The sequence below is a fragment of the Danio aesculapii genome, chromosome 5 (assembly GCF_903798145.1).
Source record: "Danio aesculapii chromosome 5, fDanAes4.1, whole genome shotgun sequence".
Classification (NCBI taxonomy): domain Eukaryota; kingdom Metazoa; phylum Chordata; class Actinopteri; order Cypriniformes; family Danionidae; genus Danio; species Danio aesculapii.
This window is the reverse complement of record NC_079439.1, coordinates 45,249,243-45,272,437: the sequence shown is the minus strand read 5'-3', so window position 1 is coordinate 45,272,437 and position 23,195 is coordinate 45,249,243. Positions and strand designations below refer to the sequence as shown.

The 23,195-nt window shown below is 36.3% G+C and overlaps 1 protein-coding gene across 2 annotated transcripts in view; it reads left to right on the top strand.

The window, feature by feature from the left end:
* Positions 1–23,195, top strand: part of fras1 (Fraser extracellular matrix complex subunit 1) — a 252,169-nt gene that overhangs the window by 150,468 nt on the left and 78,506 nt on the right. For both annotated transcript variants that reach the window (XM_056458293.1, XM_056458292.1), the window contains exons 24-29: positions 3,756–3,896; positions 6,509–6,649; positions 6,806–6,946; positions 8,556–8,826; positions 11,960–12,044; positions 17,573–17,893. In XM_056458293.1, coding sequence (XP_056314268.1) covers positions 3,756–3,896; positions 6,509–6,649; positions 6,806–6,946; positions 8,556–8,826; positions 11,960–12,044; positions 17,573–17,893 — 1,100 coding nt within the window. The remainder of the gene's footprint in view (positions 1–3,755; positions 3,897–6,508; positions 6,650–6,805; positions 6,947–8,555; positions 8,827–11,959; positions 12,045–17,572; positions 17,894–23,195) is intronic.

The following is a 23,195-nucleotide window of genomic DNA, read 5'->3' as shown; positions in this document are numbered from 1 at the left end:
TGTGTGTGGTATAATTTGAATTATAGTTTGAGCATTTGATTTGTCATTTAATTATTACAGGATTTTACTGAGTTTATCATGAAAATTAAATATCAAATACCTTTATTTTCTCATTTAAAAATGCATTTTGATTTATTATTTGAACATTTGAGCATTTGATTTATCATTTGGGTAGTTGTTTTTAAAGTTCGATTTATTATTAGATCTCAAACTAACTCAACTCAAAGTAACAGATAGGCAGACGCTTATTGGGTGAACGTGCAGTTTTGCTCACAAACGAATCTTTTTAACTTAATGAAGAAACTTTTAATTTAGGTTAAGTAAATGTGTTAAATGTAGTTATAAAGACATTTTTATAGATAATTGCCAAACCAACAACAAAAAATAAACAAACAAGTAATTTAAACTTTTTTCAAGTTGGATTTTTTTTATAGTGCAGGCTAAATAATTAAAATAAATCATTGACTTCTGCTGTCTTCACTAGTTTCAAAAACACAGATTTCATTACAACAATAAAAAACATTTAAAAAACTTACATATACCTTAGGAACGGTAGAACAGAAAATCTTAGCAGTTTTAAAACCTTGACTTTTCCAAACCACGGTAAACTTTGAAACCGGTTATCATCCCATGTCTATATGTAGCACATTTTCTGACAAAATGCAATTCTAGATGTGCTGATAGTTTAAGATCGCAGCATTAAACAGTTTAATTCCATGAACAGTACCATTGTTGAAAAAGAACACATTTAAATAACATTCCCTTTGCATTTCAGAAACTGTGAACTTTCAAAAACACTTGCTCACATCAGCAAATCTCCAGCATGAGAAGAATTTCTTTGACTGGGAAAAGAAGTTAAACTTTGTCCCGTTAATGCTAGACTTGTTAAAATATCCCTCTGTCAGTGATGCATGTAATGGGTGCAAGCAATCACCACATCCACATGCTGTGGGAATGCCCTAAATTATTTGATTATTGGACTAAAATATTTAAAACTTTGAAAGATGCTTTCGACAGATCTGGATACAAATCCACTTCTGGCCATTTTTGGGATGGCAGTAGATGCTAACCTTTCAGCAATGGTCTGAAAGGCTTTAGCTTTTACTACTTTAACAGCAAGACGTCTCATCCTGTTAAAGTGGAAACACGTCTCTCCACCCTCTTTTGACGCATGGATACAAGAAGTGTTTACTTGCAATAAATTAGAAAAGATTAGACTATCACTTACTGGTTCGTTGAAGACCTTTGACAAGTTATGGCGCCCCTTTTTAGATTATCTACTGGCTAACTCGATTGATTCTTAAGCTGAGCAAAAATACATGAATACATATTTATTATTCATTTAATTTTTTATTTTTAACATTTATTTATTTGTCTTTATTATTTATTTATTTATTTATTTATTTTATTGTGTTTATTTAGTTTTTTCAATGGGAAGTTAGAGGCAGTTGAGGGAAGGAAGTGTTTATTTGGGGTAGTGTTAACAACAACATGGAAGGATAGTTATAAAATAAATGTTGTAGCTGATATTCCATGTAAAAAAAAACAGATTAAAAAAATTTGAAATAAATAAGTTCATTCGTTCATTTTCTTTTCGGCTTAGTCCCTTTATTAATTAGGGGTTGCCACAGCGAAACGAACCGCCGAAATAGATAAACTTTGTTCCCTAAATCAGTTTAATTGATTGGAGAAAATCCTGGAAGCCACCTACACCTGCCCTTTTTTTCTTTAAACAAATTCTGACCACATTCTCTAATGTTTATATCGAAACATCATCTTCAATCAGCGCCATAGCCTTGTGGACAGTGCAGCAACATGTAGCACAACTTTACTTCGAGTGACCTTTGAATGCTGGCTCTCTAACTTTTCTGAATTCCATGCTCGCTCTTTCTCTCTACAAATTTGCTTCCAAAAATCTGTTCAATCAAAATAAAGGCACAACATGTCCAAAAAAAAACCTTTGAAAAATCCCATCTTCCATTGACATGACAGACGTCTCTCTGATCTCTCTGATTAATTTAGCTAAAACCTCAAGCTGACTTTCAAAACTGCTCAATGGCGTAGGTTTGCTCTTGACATTGGTGGGGACCTGTGAAATTTGACAGGCTGGCCTACTCTGAGAGATTAGGAGAACCGACAGGGATCATATTATTTATACTTTTACATTTAGCAGATTAATGTGCAGTTAGTTTTTAGACCATATTATTCACAGACTATATCAACCTGCTAAAACGTTAGATTGTACGTCAAAGTGGGAAAAAAAACACTAGCTTTAATTTTACCATTATTATGATGGACAGTGTTATTCAGCAGCAAACTTGAGTTTATGTGACTTTATGTGACCTCACACACCTTATTCTTGCATGGGAAAATTCCCCTGCACAGTTTTGGTACTGTTACATCTGAATGCAGCTACAGCCTCTCACATGCAAGCAGGGAAAGGCTAGCCAATCACAATGTTCATGTGTGTTTTGGTGGTACTACTCGAGTAGAGAATGCGATTTAACCCTTTCTGGATGTCTAGGTTAATTTTGACAAGCGCAATTTTTTTAAGTGAATTAAGTGAAGTTTATTTATAAACTAATTTCGAAAGGATCACATGCTTATGATGGAACACAACTGATCATGCTTTAACCAATTCATGGTTAACCAATCAGATGATTCCAAAGCCACTTTAAATACCCTAAGTTCCATATCACAGCCAGCTTCGTTTTGAAGAATCCCCCATTCCACCCCTACTCCTCTTCCTTTCCTAGATGGGTGGCACGGTGGCCCAGTGGCTAGCACTGTTGCCTCACAGCAAGAACTTCACTGGTTTTAGTCCTTACCAAGGACGTTTCTGTGTGGAGTTTACACATTCTCCCCGTGCTCACGTAGGTTTCCCCCGGGTTCCCCGGTTTCCTCCCATCTTCCAAAAACATGCAACTTAAATTAATTGACTAATCCAAATCTGCACCATATACATGCTCCTAGTTAGTAGTTATCTCTTAAGAGCAATCACTATCTGATCATTAGCTACTACAGCGGGGGACTTTCAAGATCTAACTGAGCTCAAACTCCCCTCTCGCCCTGCAACGGGAGGGAGCCCTGGGCTCGAGGATCTTTTGAGCTCAAGGCTCTCTCCCAGGACAGCATGCTAAACACATTCTATAATCTATCATTAGCTAAGTGTGAACTCTTGAAATTACTAGTGGGGACATTTCAGCTGTCGGTGGATCTTGGTGGGTACACGTCCCCTTCGTCCATGCCAATTCTATGCCCCTAGATCTGCTGCCATTCACTTAAAAACATAAAAGATCTCTGTCCCACATTTCTTCAATATTCAGTCCAAGTGTACATCACAGTACATAAATAATTGACACTATCTATGCCAAATCACAATTTCAAGAGATGTTTAAGCGCTTTATTCTGAGCACTCTTTACTTACAGTACAATCACAGAGCCTCTCTTGGCATGTGGCTTCACTAATTAGCATGTCTAGGAAGTTCTTCATTCCTGCAGGCAGTAATGCTGTTGAAATTTGCATGCTGAATTGAAAGTGATTGGGCTTTATCATGGATTGCCTTGAAAGTGCTGGTATTTTCTTCAATAAATGCAAATCAAGTTTCTTTCATGCTCTCTCATCGCTGTTTCTTGGCCTTGTTTTGTTTTTAATTCGCTCTTCTTTTACTCTCTTCTTCAGCCACACTCCAATTTGTCATATTTTCCTGTCATATCCCTCCCACCCACTCTGTCTTTTGCTCTGTTTTTGTCAGAGTGCGACTGGAGCTGTAATGCGTGCCGTGGACCCCTGCGCAGTGACTGCCTGCAGTGCATGGAGGGATACGTCCTGCAGGATGGCATTTGTGTGCCGGGTTGCTCACCGGGATTCTACCAGGATGCCGAGAGATGTCTGAGTCAGTCATCAAGAAAAATAACAACCTTCATTATGATTCTAACCAATCAATTTTCCAGCTCAATAAGCTTTGACATTTCAATCTCTCAGTCAGTTGTCACAGTCAGGGAAGCGAGGGAGGGCCACTAATGTCTGGTGGATAGTGCCAACATCAGCCGCTGTGCAATAGCCAAGGTTTAATGGCACTTTAATGGATCAATTTCAAATTAGACTGAAAGACGAGTCTATCAGAGCTGCTGTAGTTATGAACCAGATTAAAAAAGCTCCTGACTCTCATTTAGAATTCACTTTCTTCAGACTTTGATTGATATTATCCAGCATTATTCAGCAATTGTAGCATATCTTATTAAACCTGCTAAACCACTTATTTAAAATGCAGCAGAGGACCTGAAGTTTATTTCTAATTTAGCTTTTTTTTTAATCCGTTTTAATTCTATTATAAATGAATAGTATTAATAATGTATTATATTTTAATATGTTTTCAATTAAGGAGCATCACGGTGGCGCAGTGAGTAGCACGTTTGCCTCACAGCAAGAAAGTCGCTGGCTCGAGCTTCGGCTGGGTCAGTTGGCATTTCTGTGTGGAGTTTGCATGTTCTCCCCGTGATTGCGTGGGTTTACTCCAGGTGCTCTGGTTTCCCCCACATGCATGTGGTACAGGTGAATTGGGTAAACTAAGTGTGTCCGTAGTGTATGAGTGTGTTTCCTATGTTATGGATTGCAGCTGGAAGGACATGCGCTGCATAAAACATATGCTGGATTAGTTGGCGGTTCATTCTGCTGTGGTGACCCCAGATTATTAAAGGGACTAAACCGAAAAGAAAATGAATGAATGAATGAATGAATGTTTTCAATTAAGTATGGGTCAGTAAGTTTTTTTTTCTTCAAGAATTTAGCAGTTTTGCTCACTAATTATGCATTTAATTAATAAAAAATAACAGTAAAGTCATTTCTAAAGTGAAAAAAACAACCCAGGCTCATTCTGATTATATACCGAGTCTGAAGAGTGCCAAATATGTTCCAGGAGCTACATTTTTTTGCAGTTTTTGTTATCGCGAATCCACCAGAGGTTGCTGTTGACTGACTGACTGACCAACCGACCTATCCTTCCACCCTCCCCCATCTCTAAACCCAACCAATAGGGTTTTCAAAAGCAATCCAGAAAAGGAAAAGCCCTTTTGGCAGCCTGATTTTTACCACATTTTCAGATTTTACCACATTCTTACCCTGTTATTTACTTGTTTATTTTATTTATTTGGCTTTTGTTTTTTGTCTTGCTTTCTGGAACAGTTCTTCAACAGACTCGAACCCCGTTCCCATGGTCAACTCCTCTCTGCATCTCAAGTCCGCCGACGTGTGAAGCTACTGGACAAATTGGTAACAGCACGAAAGCCGTCCACATGGAGATAAGCTGTCAGCTGGTAAGCGAGAAAAGGAACAGCATCATACCGCCCCGTAGCTTTCGTTTTAAAGATGAAATGCAGCCATATGTAGCTCTGGGTACATAATTTGCGCTCTCCAGAAATGCATATACGGGTACGTTTTCAGAATGAGCCAGTGTTGGAAAAAAGTTTTTGGCAAAAAAATTTTTTTTTCATCAAATTTCCACAAAAAAAATTCAACATTTTCAAGAAATATGAAATAGCTTTTCGGCACTAAACCTGTCTATTAAAATAGTCTTTAAAATATCATGTGACACCAAAGGCTGGAGTAAAAGCAACATAGGCATATACATTTCTGGAGATCACAAATTATGTAGCCAGAAGTAGGTATGACTGCATTTTATCTTTAAAACGCATGCTACGGGGCAGTATGACACCTTTCCTTTCGCACTTACCAGCTGACTGCTTACCTCTGTATAGACTGTTTTCCCACTGTTATCAGTTTGTCCAGTAGCTCGACATGTACGTCCATGGACTTGAGACGCAGAGAGAAAGTTGACCGTGACGACAGGGTTCGAGTCCGGCAAAAAAAAACATTTCCAAAAAGCAGGTAACACAAAACTAAAAAATAAATAAACAAGTAAATAACAGGGTGAGAATGTGGTAAAATCTAAAACCGTAGTAAAAATCAGGTGAGGGCTTATCTTTTTCTGGATTCCTTTTTAAAACTGTCAGTTGGGTTTAGGGAAGGAGAAGGGTGGGTCAGTCGATCAGTCAGTCAGTCGACAGCAGCCTCTGGTGGATTTATGGGAGAATAGCAGGCGCGAATGACACTCGTGAGAAAAATTTGAGATCTGCAAAAGCATACACAGCAGCCTCTGGTGGATTTGCGAAAACAAAAACTGCAAAAAAATAGTTCCTGGGACGTATTTGGTGCTCCCCGGTATTGTATAATGAGCCTGGATTGAGTAAAAGAGCTTTGCTTTTTAAAAAGAAATATAAAATATATAAAAATAAATAGTTTTAAATTATGGTGTTATTTCAGAACATTATACTTCTTAATGTAGTTCTATTATTTTTGATCAAATAAGTCCAGCCTTGATGGATATGAGAGGCTTTCAAAAACACAAGTTTTGCTAAACCCAAAAATATGTAAACTGATAATCTCATTTAAAATGTAAATCAGTTTCTTAACTTTAGTCTCTCTCTGCCTTTGTCTTTCTATGAACAGGCTGTGAAGAGCACTGTGAGCAGTGCCAAGCTCATGGTCAATGCCAGCGGTGCCAGTTGCCGTATGCCTCATTTAACGGACATTGTGTGCTGGAATGCAGAAAGCACTACTTTCTAGATGACTCGACTCGACAGTGCACCGGTGAGAGCTGTGAATCTGGTCTGAGATAGGGATTGTGACTGCCTAGATTGCCAATTTTGGCCTGCTAATTTTAGAGGAGCTCAGTATAGTGTGGCACAGTTCTCTCTCGTGTCCTATCGGAGTCTAATGGCAGATTGTTTTTCTGTTATTTCCCAGCATGCTCAGCTGGTTGCGTGGAGTGTGTGAGTGCAGGTGTGTGTCGCGTCTGTGCTGAAAACACCTTCCTGAAGGATGGCAGATGCATCCCGGACTGTGGTCATGGATATTATGCTGACCTAAAAACAAGAGCTTGTCATGGTAATCTAGACTTATTACTTTGCATATTTGATAGAACAATAATTTCTATAGAGTAAAAGAAATCTTTAAGACCAATTCACATCAAGAATGATGACTATAAAGAATAATTACAATTGGTAATGTTGTATTTTGATGATATCCTAGCCATTCTGACTGTAGGTAACTTGTCATCTCAGCTAGTAGTCATTATAGTTGAGACTGTTATCTTAATATCTACTAACATTTTTAAGTGTATCCCAACTAACAATTTAATGATTAAATTAACTATGTATATCAACAGTCTGATGAGAGTTAGTTGACAGATATTTTCAATTAAATTTTTTGAAGAATGTCTAAAGCTGATGCTATATTAGAACACATTAAAACATGTCATGCTAATTTTCTTATGACGGTTATGTTCTTATGCTTATGATTTGTGTTTTCTTATGTTGTGTTTCTTTACTTTGTTTAGTTCTTGTTCCTGTTAGCTAGTTTCCTTTCATGGTTACTCAACAGTTAATTGACTATGTTCACCTGTGTCTTGTTTGGTTCCTCATGTAACCATAGATTTAAGCCCTCAGTTTGGATCATCACTTTTTTCTTGATTAGTTGCAGACAAACCAGCTTATATTTCATCCTATTCCCTGGTCTGTTGAAATTCTTTATTGTGATGGACTGGAAAGTGTACAATAAAATCATTTAAATAATAAATAATATAATAAAATCATCGGTTTTGATCACAGTTAACAAAGAAATGAATGCACACACAATCTCTCTCTCACGCATGCTTCCTCTCTGCCTGTCACAGATTTAAAGAGTGGACTAGGGGATATAACGTCATGTAACTGACAAATATTTTGTCAAATATTGCACTTCAAAGAGCAAAACTATTTTCAACTTGTCTATAACTTGGCAAATGACCAAGGATAAAGCTTCACGTCAAGCTATTTTTTGCCTCTGCATCATTGCATTTATAATCATTTAATTCACGACAATTCATTGATTATCCATTTCTAATATCGACTTCCAAATGTGAGTACTGTATGTGTGATTTAGAGAATCATGTGGATGCATGTGGGATTTTAGATTTGAAAACTCTGGCTAAAAGTGCACATGTCTGTACAGAATTTGACATGGAGCTATGTGCTTTCACACCATTTTATAGATCTGAACATTGGTGTAGATTTTAGCCTTTACAGACTAAAAAATATAATCTGTGTGTTTGTGTGTTTTATTAATGATTCAACAAGTGATTTAAATGCTTTATAAAGCAGGATGGATACTTGGCTGTGAATGCTGAAAAAATTCAAATGTTCTCAAACTGATTCCATTAGTATTATTCAATAGGGCATTCAATAGGTGCTGATTATATTGTTTTAATACTGTTGAACAATTAAAGAAAATACTTCTTTATAGTCTTTGGTGTGAACTGGCCTTTAGACTTGGTAGTTTTTTTGTTTGCAGTATATATATATGTGTGTATATATATATATATATATATATATATATATATATATATATATATATATATATATATATATATATATATATATATATATATATATATTGATCAAATATCTGTCATATATCTTAAGCTGTTATTACTGTGTAATGACCTTTTATTTTACAGCAAATAGCCGTGCTCCTTCGCTTTACATCAATGGTTCTCTGCTGGTTCCTATTGGTGGAGTTAAGCCTCTGGATCCAGCACTCCTGTCAATCAAGGATGCAGACAGCCAATCAGAGAGCATGTTGCTCCAGCTCCTTCAGCCGCCCAGTAACGGCCACCTCATGCTGCTGGAGAATGACAGAGAGAGAGCGCTGGGCAAAGATGACACTTTCACCTATACTCAGCTCAAACGCAGAGCAGTGCGCTTCATTCACGACAAAGAGCAGACCAAGTAAGTGTATCTGTTTGGAGCAATTAATCCATGTCATTGAAAACCATTTCACTTGTAAAACAACATTGCATTGAAGATGCCATAATATGGATTGATACAATGTGTTAAATTATCCTCTGACACCTACATAGAAGGTATGATGCACAAGTAAGTGCAAAAAACGTGTCCAATTACAACTAAGACTTGCTCCTATAGTTAATTATTTCCATGTGAGCCTGATACTGTATACAGCATGACATGCATACAAACTGTTTCCATGCTGAGCCAGGTACAGTCTAGAAGGGATACAGATACAGATTTTTGGAATATTTTTGTGACACTGTACAATAATGACTATTATAACTTTACTGTAAGGGCTTAGTTTAGGGTTGGGGTAGGAGTAGACACAATGCAATGGGTAATATAATAGATAATATTAATAATTCTTATTAACTTCTAGTTGGAGCTTTATCAACCGCACTGGTAGAGTGCATATGTATAATCAGTTGGCTGGCTACCAATTTTTCCATAGCAGGCTAAGCAGAAGTGCACTATTTAATTTTTCCGTTTTTTAACAAAGTAAATATGAAATACATTTTTGTCACCAAAAGCAGAAATATCTGATCATCATCCATATTACAGTTTACATTACACTTGCATTACCAACGCAACGACTGGCACATTTTATTACTTTTCAAAGAGTTCAGTTATCAACACCACCATGGAAAATTAAACCATATCCGTGGTGACCTGATAAGACAACTTTCATATCAGCTGGGGTAACCACAAGACACACTAGAAGGCACTCCACACATCACCTCCGTCACTCTCTTGGACTACACTGCCCATAATGCATTGCACTGATCATGTCATTTCAGCTGATACTTATTTTTTTAATTAATGCTGCACCTGCTCACAATCATCTGGACTATTTAGTATGCTAAATAGTTAAAATTTGCTAGTTAGCTAAGGTTAATATCACTATAGCAAATTGCATTCAATCTCAATAAACAGAGTGAATTATTTTTAATGTTGTTATCTTGATGTTTAATTTAGTTCAATTTAAACAGAAATGGCTCGACCAGTCAAGAAGTGGGCAAAATAACTACACTGTAAAATGTAATAATAAGTTGACCTTACTTAGAAATAAAGGAAACCGATTGCCTTAAAATTTCTAAGTAAAGTAGTTTATTAATTTTAAGTGAGCATAGCTTAAAACAGTTTGTATTTACAACTTCTTAATAAAGTAAACTCCAGTATCGTTGTCGCAAAATAATTATCAAGTAAGCTGAACTAAAACATTTAAGTAAAGACAAGAACCAATACCTACACTTCTAAAACATGTTTGTTGTCTAAATATTGTATAGTGTATAACAGGCATCAATCAATCAATCAGGCATCACATCAATCCCTTTAAACAGTGTATACATGTCTTTAAGCATACATTTATTAATTTCTCAGCATGAAAAACAATGCAAAGCACATGCACATGAACAACTGACCTTGTAAAACATTTAGCATCCGCATACTGCGAAATAACGATATAACACTTTATAACATGTATTTTTTCAACCAAGGTTTAAAGTAGTAATAATAATAATAATAAATATTATTTATATAATATTATTTATTTATTATTATATAAATATTATTTTATTTATATATAAAAATTATATATAGTATGTAATCATATAAATAATATTACATGTATTAATATTAATATATAATATATTAAAATATATTTATACATTTTGAACATCAAATAATTAAAAAATGTATGAATTATTATGCTTATGTCTTATTATGCTTAAGTTTTAATTCTTCCACCTGTTTTATTAACATGCTTTTGACACATGACCACTCAAAAGTTGTAAATAGATATTATTGTAAATCAAGATTACTTGAGTTAATGTGCTAAAAAAGCTGGGATTACTTGTTTAAATATTGTAAGGTGACCAAACTTATTCATAATAAATTAATTGCATTTGATTTAATTAGTGAGAACAGCTATTGCTTTTTACAGTGTACTTACGGTTTGTGCTGACGGGTTGTAATTACAAGATAGTAGAAAATTGCCCCATTTTCATAATCAAATGTAGTTGGGGGAATAGCCAAATACTATCCCTTAAAGTTATTTTGGCATAGCCTACATGTTGATCCCAACTGTGTGGTCATGATTAGGATTAGGGTTGGGGTTATTATACTGTATGTCAAGATATGTATGTGGGTTATGATTGGCCTGTATGTTCTGATTTACCAGCTTTTCAGTGCTCTTTTGCTCAAAATAAATTTACATAAGAAGGAGGAAACAAAGGTGTTGTTTTATGTATGTCATTTCCATGGTCTGAACTCTTATTATTCAACTCTACCCAGGTATGTACAATATAGTTTTTCCATTTTATGGCATCTTTAAGGCCAGCGGATGTTGAGTGAGTAGTGCGCGCAGTCATTAGCTTTAATTACCTTTGTGAAGTTGCTGAGGCATTTGACAGGACACACACACTCCACTGTGCTCATAAGCCACAACATTTTTGTGGATCACATGCAGCGGTCACTAAGTCTGACTGACTGCCGACCTTCAGTTTTCTCTCAGTTTTCTTTTCAACTTTCTCTTAGTTTATCTCTTTAATGGCTCCTCTCAGTCCCTTCAGGTCTGTGGTTTAATTAACAAGTGCCCTCATACACTCACTCCTGTTTTATTCTTCATCCCTCTTTTTCCTCACAGCATCACTTCTCCAGTCTTTATCGTTTCTCTTTAAAAGCCACTCAGTCTTTTTCTCATTTTGGTTTCTGCCTTTAGCTTCTTTGAGTTTCTTATTTATTGTGACGTTTTCTTTCGCTTTTTTCCACTTTGTACACAGACACAAGTTTGTTTTCATGGTACAATATGAAATGGAAACTATTACTTCCCGTTGACTTGTGGTGTTGGGATACGGAGCTAATCATTTTCAATAGGGCATTGGTTGGTATGGTTATTCCAGCAGTGTGACATTATTTAGTATGTTTACCAAGCTGTTTTCATTGTGTGGACTGTTAGCTGGTCTCAACAATATTTCTGAGGTTTTTAGCCAAATGTAGCCAAACACTGAGTCACCCACATTATTTATATCCTTAAATCTGTTTACAGCAGTGCAATGTCAACTTGTTTTTTCAGAAGTGGGCAGTTCATGTTAAGGGCAGCAGATCCTCAGCTGTTCTCTCAGCCTCAGACTGTTACTGTGCAGGCTCTTTCTCAGCAGGTAAACACACACACCCTCACCCACACACATATATCTAGTGCAAGAACGCTGAGTAATAGAGCTTCGTTCTGCATTCACATACTAAGTAAAACAAAAAGAGACAGGTTGCTCTTTCATTAATAATTATATAAATTATTTTAACACACAGGAGAAATTGCCATAGACTGTTTAAAACTAATTCACAACACATGCAGTGGATTTCTTCTTATCCTTGTTCTAATATAAATTATTAAGTGTACTGTGATTAACTGTATACCCAAGATTAATCATCTGCATAATACAATTAAACCATCTTCATATTGAGGCTTGTCACATAGGCTTTTCTTTACAGACACTGATAGCATATACATTTTTTTATATAAATATATACAGTTGAAGTCAGAATTATTAGCTCGCCCTGCGTTATTAGCCCTCCTGTTTATTTTTTTCCCCAGTTTCTGTTTAACGGAGAGAAGAATTCTCAACACATTTCTAAATATTAGTTTTAATAACTCATTTCTAATAAATGATTTATTTTATCTTTGCCATATTGACAATACATAATATTTGACTAGATATTTTTCAAGACATTTCTACTGTCACATGATGCCAATAATTACACACAGGGGATGAACACAGGTGAAGGTGATGAACATGATGACATGGCGGGAACTAGAACAAAGGAGCACATGGGGATGGTCACATGACAAAAACAAACACACAAGGGAGACAGGATGTGACATCTACACAGCCTACAATGTCATTTAAAGGCTTAACTAGGTTAATTAGGTTAACTAGGCAGGTTTGGGTAATTAGGCAAATTATTGTATAATGATGGTTTGTTCTGTAGACTATCAAAAAAAAAATAGCTTAAAGGGGCTAATAATTTTGACCCTAAAATGTCTTTTAAAAAGTTAAAAACTGCTTTTATTCTATCCGAAATAAAACAATAAGACTTTCTCCAGAAGAAAAAATATTATCAGATATACGGTGAAAATTTCTTTGCTCTGTTAAACATCATTTGGGAAATATTTAAAAAAAGAAGAAAAAAAACTCAATAAGGGATAATACATCTGACTTCAACTGTATATATATATACAGTTATATATATATATATAAATACGTGTGTGTGTGAATTATGGCTTGTTTGTGATAATATATATGTATATGTGTGTGATGAATTATGTCTTGTTTGTTTTATACAGACTTTGAACTATTTGATTTTTGAGGCCATTATAAAATAATTTGGCTTATTTTAGCACAAATTTTTAGAAACTTTGTCCACATTGTTAGAAAAATGAGAACCCAAACCAGGAGAATTGCTATCAGCAGAATTCTTTATTGAGACACGTTGGTTGTTCTGCAGTCAAACAGCATCTTCACAAGAAGTCCACATGACTCACAAGTCTAGCCTCGAGTCTAAAACAAGTCTGATTTGAGACAGAGTCATTCTGTCTATTATATGTTTTATTAGGATCAGTGTATAGAAAACAGGCATGACAAGTTTGGGTTGTGAATAGATTCTTAGGTGTTACCTGTGCTGACCAGTTTGAAAGTATCAGTCAAAGACAAAGGTAGAGTTATTGGGACCCTGCCTTAAGCATTTGCAGTACATCACTTTGGCAAATACTAGCCAGTAGCCACTACTCAGGAAGCAAAAAGTTAATGCCCTGGATACTAGAGTTACCCGCTTCAAATGTTATCACTTCATTTAATGGGTGTTTTCAGTGGTCATCAGCTGATAAATATGGGCTAGTAGGGGCCTTCTGCGCCTACTGGTAGGCTCAGAAGGCTGGTATTATCCATCCAAGTTAATTTCATATTGTGTTGTTTAAAATGATTATAAACATCTGAAAGCATGACAACCCGTTTTCTGCAAAAATGCTCTAAATTACCATATTTTCATTTTACATTTGGAAAAGGTCTCATCAGTAGTCTACAGAACTACTTTTTAAAAATGTAAAAACATATTGTGAAAAAAATTTTTTGTCAGGTTTTAATCTAGAGCAGGGCTGCCCAAACTTTTTCTTAAGAAGTACTAAAAAACAAACTTGATTGAGGGGGTGGGCTAAAGGTAAATATACCAAACTATTAAATTAAAGCTGCCATAGTAATTTCCTCATTTATTAATATTAAAAAATAAATAGTAAAAATACTTTAATCCTATTAATAATTGTTTTTTTTTTACATTTTATAATGAACTTCTTACAATAAAATCATAAACAAACACATTTATAACACAATGTTCAATGCTAAATACATAAGTCAAGCTGAACCTGCCTTTGCTTTGATTTGCTCGTCGATATGTTGTGTATTGTCCTCTATCGTCGAGTGACAGTATTTACATTTTTAAAAATCTGATTCATGCACAATGTTTAATTAAAACATTTCACAAACAAACAAACAAACAAGCAAAAGGTTACATTAAATTAGGAATGACGATCTGTGTTGAAACCTTTGCCACAAGCTTCATTCAAATTCTTCACAGATGGGATGGAGGGCCAAATGAAAGAGAACGATGGTCCAACTTTGGATAATCTAGAGTCTATAGGACTAAGTCCCTAAAGGGCAGATCAGTTTACAGAACACCATTTTATTCCTCCAGTCCCCATATTGAGTGTTACAATACCCATAAAGGTGATTGGCACCATTGTGGTTTAACTGCTAAGTGGGACTGCAGCTTTACTGAAACTAGTGCTTTTTTTGCCCGTATAAAATATGAATGTGTAAGTGGACCGCATACAGTATCTGCTTACACCGATAGTCCACATCCTTAGCAAAGATTGACTGTCCATTATCCTGACTCTAGAAGGGCATTATGGCTCACATTGGGCCAGTCTCTCTCTCTCTCTCTCTCTCTCTCTCTCTCTGTCTTTCTCTCTCTCTGTCTCTCTGAGGCTCATACCTCTGCAGCATTTTGTTACACTACACAGATCTCAGGAGAACTGACTGTGTATTAATGCATGACCTCCAGCAGCCTAACACACACACACACACACACACACATACAGCTATCTTTATGGAGACGTCCCATAGACATAATGATTTTTTTATACTGTACATACTATATTACATCCCCCTAAACCCAATCTATACTGTAGAACAATCTGCATTTTGACATTTTTTCACTCAATACTTAATCCGGTGTGATTTATGAGCCATTTCCCTCATGGGGACTAAAAAAATTCCCCACAGGGTCAAAATTAACTGCCATTGCTATACTTGTGGGGTCATTTGGTGCTCTCAATGTGAGGAATAAAAAGACACACACACACACACACACACAGAGAGAAAGAGAGAGAGAGAAACCTAAACTCCCCAACAGAATTCTAATGGATGGCAACAAATAATACCCAAAATACATTCCTGCCCCACATTGACTGATAACAGAAGCTCAAGAAGTCTGAGCGCTTCCTTCTGTTGAGTGAGCAGTTATAGCTGAAATGTAGAGGCTGTATGGCAAAGCAAGGAGAGAGAGAGAGAGAGAGAGAGAGAGAGATAGAGAAGTGAATAAGAGAGAGATATAGGGCACTGAATGTAGTCCTATGAGAAGGAAAATAAGAGTAAAAAAAATGCAATAATCCCTCCCGGGGGGAAAGATTGTCTTTTTTCAAATAAACCGTTTACTCTTTTCTTTCCTGTACGGTAGTAAACAAAAGTGGCCTGATTTTCTCCACCGCTCTGTGTAACAGCAACCTAATGAATGTTCATTAGGGTGATTTGCTTTATAGAAAAGGGGTATTGTGTATAAAATGCTTCGCTGGTCATGTGGACAACACAAGTTCAAATGCTGCTTGCAATATTTGTCATCTGTATCTTTGCTATAAAAAATTACTAAAATTTTAATTAAAAAAAAAGAAATTGTGATAGATCGAGTTAAATTGGATGCTGGGGGGGACTAGAACAGAAATATGGATTTTAAACACTCTGACATGAAGCAATTTCCAGTATTTTTATCGGTTTATATATGTGTTTTACATTCTTCAAATGCACAAAAAAAATCACTGTTAATTTTCCTATTCTTTCATGCATCTTGTCATTAAGTCATTAAAGTACCTGTGAAATCAAAATTAAAGTTTTTTTGGTGTTAGTATCAATATGCTAGTCTTAAAAAGATAGATCTCTTTAAAATAATCTACTCAACTTCAACTTGTTCCAATAATATATACACTCACTGGCCATTTTATTAGGTACACCTGTCCAACTGCTTTTTGACAGAAATTTCTAATCAGCCAATCACATGGCATCAACTTAATGCATGTAGACATGGTCAAGACGATCTGCTGCAGTTCAAACCGAGCATCAGAATGGGACTGAAAGATGATTTAAGTGACTTTGAACGTGGCATGTTTGTTGGTGCCAGACGAATTTCTCTGAGTATTTCAGAAACTGCCGATCTACTGGGATTTTCACGCACAACCATCTCTAGGGTTTACAGAGAATAGTCCAAAAAAGACAAAATATCCAGTGAGTGTCAGTTCTGTGGGCACAAATTCCTTGTTGATGCCAGAAGTCAGAGGAGAATGGCTAGACTGGTTCGGGCTGATAAAAGGCAACAGTAACTCAAATAACCACTCATTACAACTGAGGTATGCAGAAGAGCATCTCTGAACGCACAACACGTCCAACCTTGAGGCGAATGGGCTACAGCAGCAGAAGACCACACCGGGTGCCACTCCTGTCAGCTAAGAACAGGAAACTGAGTCTACAATTCACACAGGCTCACCAGAATTGCAAAATGGAAGATTGGAAAAACATTGCCTGGTCTGATGAGTCTCCATTTCTGCTGCGACATTATAACATTATAACACACCTGTATGTGTCATACAGCATGAATCTTCTCAGACTGGTTTCTTGAACATGACAATGAGTTCACTGTACTCAAATGACCTCCACAGTCACCAGGTCTCAATCTAATAAAGCACCTTTGGGATGTTGTGGAATGGGAGATTGGTATCATGGATGTGTAGCCGACAAATCTGGAGCAACTGCATGATGCTGTCAGGTCACAATAGTCCAAAATCTCTGAGGAATATTTCCAGTACCTTGTTGAATCGATGCCATGAAGGATTAAGGCAGTTCTGAAGGCAAAAGGGGGTCCAATCCTGTTCCAGTAAGGTGTACCTAATAAAGGGGCCAGTGAGTGTATATATAGTGTGCATAGTGTATATTAAATGGTGGCGTTTAAAAACAACCTGCAAACACAGATCAAAATTAAACCAAATCGCAGACTTGGCAACATTGATTCTGATGCATTTCCACTCAATAACTTTGACAGAGTTGTGATACAAACTAAATACTATTGGCTGGTTTTGAAACGGAGAGGAGCTACTCTATGTCCCACCTTGTCGTCTTGTTTCAGTTGTGATAATGTCAAGCATCAAATAAAACAGAATTCATATTCTTCCCTCTGTATACCATAAAAATCTAAAATATGCCGATGTAAAAGAACATAGAATAAGGACATTCAATAATAAATGTATAGAATATTAAATACTTTCTTTCTGAAACTTTAATATTTTCCTGTACTTTGTTTACTCTTTCCACAGCCACCTACTGTAATCACCAACCAAATCCTGTACATTAACTCTGGCGAGACAGCCGTCATCAGCAGATCCATTCTACACATCAGCGACCTCGACAATCCTCAGGACGTGTTCATCACGGTTCTGGATCCACCTCAGCATGGTCGCCTGACACACGTGCACAGTGATACGCAGGTCACCCATTTTAAACTGGAAGACCTGGATGGCGAGCAGCTACACTATGTTCATGATAGTTCAGATGGAGACCAAGACAGACTTCTGCTGCAGGTCAATGATGGACACAGCTACCAGAACATCCTGTTTCACATCAGCATTGCACAGAAGGTACGACATGACAGCTTTGACTCTGAAAAAGATTTAATGAATAACTGATTACATTTATCTGAATCTGTTTTTATTAGCCTTTTGTGAAGTGATAATCTGTCCTGGTTAAATTTTTTAAAATGCTAATTGTTTTGTTTTTGTTTTTTGAAATGTTCAGCTAAATGATCAGTTATAATTATTTCTCTGATTAGGAGTATTTGATTTGTTCTTTAAAAGTCCCTTTTTTATCTGTTAGCTAAACACTAGATGTCTTATGATTATTTACAGGCCTATCAATGTGTCATGTACATTCACATTGATGTAGAAAATATGAAGTGTGAGAAACAGCAGGCCATCACCTCATCTGAATTTTGGATTTAGATCAGGGTTTTTTATTATTATTATTATTGGCTAATTATGGATTCCTGCACTTCACCTGATTCTGAAGAGCCTTGATGATTGAGCCTCAGGCTACCGATGGATTATGTTGTGATTTATGTGTTTCATGTCCACTGTCATAATGAAATCACTTAAGGCTTAAACACTGTCAGATGAAAAAAACGAGTAGACAAGGAATTGGAAAGCATAGTGCTGTATAGACTGACATGTAAATACATTTAGGGTTTTTCAAACTGGAGTTTGGGGAATTCCAAGAAACTAAAAAGTGTCTGAGGAACTTTAAGATTAAGGTCCAGATTTACATAAACAGGATAAACAGGGTAAATTAGAGCAAGAGCACAATGCCATAAAAGCACAGATGGAAGTGTACAGATCTTTCAAGGGAACTGTTGACAGAGCACAAAATAAAGTATGCAGACACAGCAGCTCATTTTTGTCCAACTCATAAACCAGCGCAAATAGAGTCACAAACATGCAGAGTCAATGATGATTAGTGAGGGTTCTAAGAGGGCTAATACCATTTTTTAAAAATTGATACAGTATAATACTTGGCTGCACGGTGACTCAGTGGGTAGCACGTTCGCCTCACAGCAAGAAGGTCGCTGGTTCGAGCCTCGGCTGGGTCAGTTGGCGTTTCTGTGTGGAGTTTGCATGTTCTCCCCATGTTCGCGTGGATTTCCTCCGGGTGCTCCGGTTTCCCCCACAAGTCCAAAACCATGCGGTATAGGTGAATTGGGTAGGCTAAATTGTCCGTAGCGTATGTGTGTGAATGAGTGTGTATGGACGTTTCCCAGGGATGGGTTGCAGCTGGAAGGGCATCCACTGCGTAAAACATATGCTGGATAAGTTGGCGGTTCATTCCGCTGTGGCGACCCCAGATTAATAAAGGGACTAAGCCAAAAAGAAAATGAATGAATGAATGGATGAAAGAATGAATGAGTATAATACTTTTTCTCTCTCTCTCTCCTTTTTTTTATTTTAATTGATTTATTTTAATCATAATAAATGTTTGTAATATATTATATTATAAATTAAACAAAAACTAAAATACAATTTGCATAGTTTTATTGTGATATTTTGCCCTTGATGTATATATTCTCATTATCATGTGACACAGGCCAATATGTCAGGGATGTCACAAATATTATAAAAAATACTGACATATGAATGTAATTCCATGCTTGATAACGCCCATGTCTTGAGTATAATTGCAGTTTTCTTGGGTGGGCCTCCCAGGTATAATAACTGCCGCCCAAATGTATTTAGTGACAAATATACGCAGATATTTATATGTACTTTAAAAAAAAGTATTTATTTATTCATTTTCTATTATTATCACCATCCTTTTACATTTTTTGTATCCACCCAATATAACCAAACATCCACGATCAGTTTAGTTCTCTCTTTTACCCTTTTCGTTCTGTGATCATGAGACCTGTCAACACTCTCACAGACAGTTTCACCTGCTCTGCAGACCCACAGAGACGCGCCTTTTTTAGACTTAAAAAATTTGTCCAACCGGGTATTTAAATCTCCTAAAATACGACTTTTGCTTTCACTTCTAAAGCTGTGGTTAATCATATGTGTTTTTGCATTCCCTTTTAACTTAAGCCTACTTTCGCTTGTCTTTACAGCTGACTGCGTGCACAGTCGCTAGAGCGAGAGAAACAATAAATAATTCATTCTTTAATCTAAACAACTCTGAAAAACTTTACTACTATATATACTCGGAGAGGAAGAAATGACTGGCCTAAGCTGGCTGCAAAATATATGTACACCAGTAATCAATGCATTTGCCTTATTTAAATAACCTACACATTATAATCTTGTAATTTATTATATATTCTAGAGAGATTGTCTCTTTGTTTTTTGAGATTGTTTTTATTCCTTTTCCGTCATTTATTTCTCATTTGCTGTATATTTTATTAATTTGATAATGTTATTAGGCTATATCACATAGACTATATTAAATGCATATTTAAAATGCATTGGCATTCAAGTTTGCTTTGAACTTAAAAGAGAGAGAGAAGCAGATTTGACCTGTCAGTGTGTGCATGGCTCCTGAAATGCATGGTAACAGAAATAGTGATTTATTTTATTTTACTTTAACCCATTAAAAAAACAGTTTATAACAGTGTCATAATAAATCAAATTATTGGTAAAAATTTAATTATGTTTTGTTTGTCGCATATAGTTTATGTGATGTGGGTAAATGGTGTGTTTCAATCAGGCTACTACCACAAATATATTCCAAACCTGTGGGAAGCACTGAATTGTAAAATCTATTTTCTTATATCTGTATCAGCACCAAATAATAGGTTTGTTAGTACTGATATATTGATACTGTAGAATTGATGCACCCATTCCTGTTAGAGAAACAGATGGAAATTAAATGAAATTATTAAAATAAAAATGCATATAGCTTTAAAAACACAGCTTCCATTATAATTATAATATTATAATATTATAATTAAATGCCCTTGGATTGGGGGTTGCCCTTGAAGTGGTTTTAAACTAAGTACAAAATACATTGAAACCAAGACAAAAAATGCACTTGATGCCAGTCTCAACATCATTTTAAAGCTGCTTTAAAATAGTAGAGCAATACTTATATTTATCCTTAAGATGTAGACACTTTCAAATGCATAGGATGAATTCTTTAATTTAGAATTAGAAAGTTTTATTGTTATATACTAGTTTACAACGAAAATTTTGGTCCCCAGTAAAAAAGTTAACATAAACAAACAATTTAGACTCCACTACATAACAAGTTCATGAAAACTTAAGTGTCAGATAAAACCCTAGTATCTCATACCTCTCTCCCACCAAATCCACACAAATACAATCATCACTACCCCTTTTACGCTCGAAATCACCCCTTCCTGACTATTTGGCATGCCCACAGCCTGCTGATGTCTAGACAGATTGCAGCACTTTGTTTGCTCTTTTCAGTCCTCCACACACACTTATCCACACATCTCTCTGTAGTGTCATCCGATTACACCTGCCTTGTTCCCAGCTGTAGCCTGTTATCTCCCATCCTTAGCAGCTTTTGACTAATGGAAGCCCTGTTTCTGGCTAAGCGCTCTGTTTTCAGATCAATAGCACATCGGCTCTATATGTAGTATCGCAGCTAGTTTTATCAGGCACAATCGCATCAAGGTCCATTGCTCTTATACAACTAGCACTGAGTGGAAAGGTCAAGTTACATCTGTAGCACAAGTCATTGAGAGTATTGAGGCGACGGATGTGTAGGTTAATAACCTGTTAATTGGTTGTACCTTGGACTTCAGGAGCAAGGTCTCTGCTCTCAAAAAGATCTGAAGTATGTGGATTCCTGCAGTCAAGACAAAGAGGGATAAAAGAGGACGCTGACTTTCAATTAGCCTTTCGCAGAGAAGTCGTTTGCTGTTTGTAGACTTTGTAGATGTTGATTTATATAAATGGTCAGCACTGGTGAATGATCTTCGGTTTAATATGTTCTCTGGAGATGCACCATGCCCACATTCTCCACCACATTCCGCTCTAAATCTAAAGATCTTCGTATGAAGAAAGAAACTTTGCCTGGTAACTGCTTCTATCTAAGAGATGTTTGTCATGTTTCATCAAAATGAACTGGTCAGATGTTATGTACAGTGCTTGGTAAGTTACTTCAGAGAAATAATTAATTGCTACTTACATCATTACAATTGTATTTTTATTACTTTTAATTTACTTTGTCTAAAAAACTAATTTACTCAGTAATTGAATTGCTTAAATACAAAAAATCTGCATAAATCTCAACTCATATAGAATGCAAAATTACTCATTATGCTTTGCGTGTATGCGTAAGCAGGATGCTTCAAACTTCCTGTCGGCAGCTTGATGCGTACAAAGAGTCACAAATGGACAGCTTTTGATTCACCAAAATGTGCCACCTCCTGGACTGATCATTTAAAACATGTGATCTAATGGGAATGAAAACAACTGCTGCGAGGCAATTACTCTCACCATAAGATGGCATCTTCTGCCATTTAAATGGGGCACAGTCATCGCTAAAATGAACATTTTATCTTTTTTTTTTCAAATATATAACCAACTTGGCGACATGATGCCGCAGTGGGTATTGTTGTCGCCTCACAGCAAGAAGGTCAGTGGTTCAAGCCCTGGCTAGGTCAGTTGGCATTTCTATGTGGAGTTTGCATGTTCTCTCCGTGTTCACGTGGGTGACGGTTTCCCTCACAAGTCTAAAGACATGCGCTATAGGTGAATTGGGTAAGCTAAATTATCTGTAGTGTAATGTGTTTATGTCCTGGTCCTCCAGGTTGGGGGTTGGTTATTGAGCTTACAACCTACCTTGTAAAAATTTGATGTTACAAAACACCAATATGGTGCAGCTAAATAACAAATTTGATATCGACGACCCTGGGAGTGAGTATATAACCAACCCAAACAAATGTAATTTACCAAAATGTTTGACACACATACATGCTGTCTCAGCAACACATTGATTAAAAGAGTGGCACAAAGTGAAAATAAAGTGACGTTTTGAAATGACAATACATGGCAAATACTACACAATACAAACTTACTAAATGAAACATAAACGATTCCCAATTAGGGTTGATTTATACTTCTGCGTCAAGCAGTCTGCGTGTGGACGCATAACCCTCACCGTGGCCGTGGATGTCGTGCACCTCTCAAAACTTGTAACTACACGTCGCTGCCACGTGTAGCACAAGCACTGTAATTGGTCGGCTTGAAAGTGCTGACGAGTGTGGGTGGGGCCAAGAGCCCATTGGAGCGAGTGTTTATAAGTATGGAGTCCTGTGAAGGAGCTCCAAATGGAAAGTTTTGTTTTGTGTTTACCTTATGATTAAAGTTGTTGCACGTCCCGCCTCAAAATGAGTCTACATTAAGGTAGCGTTCAGTAAAAACAAAAGAC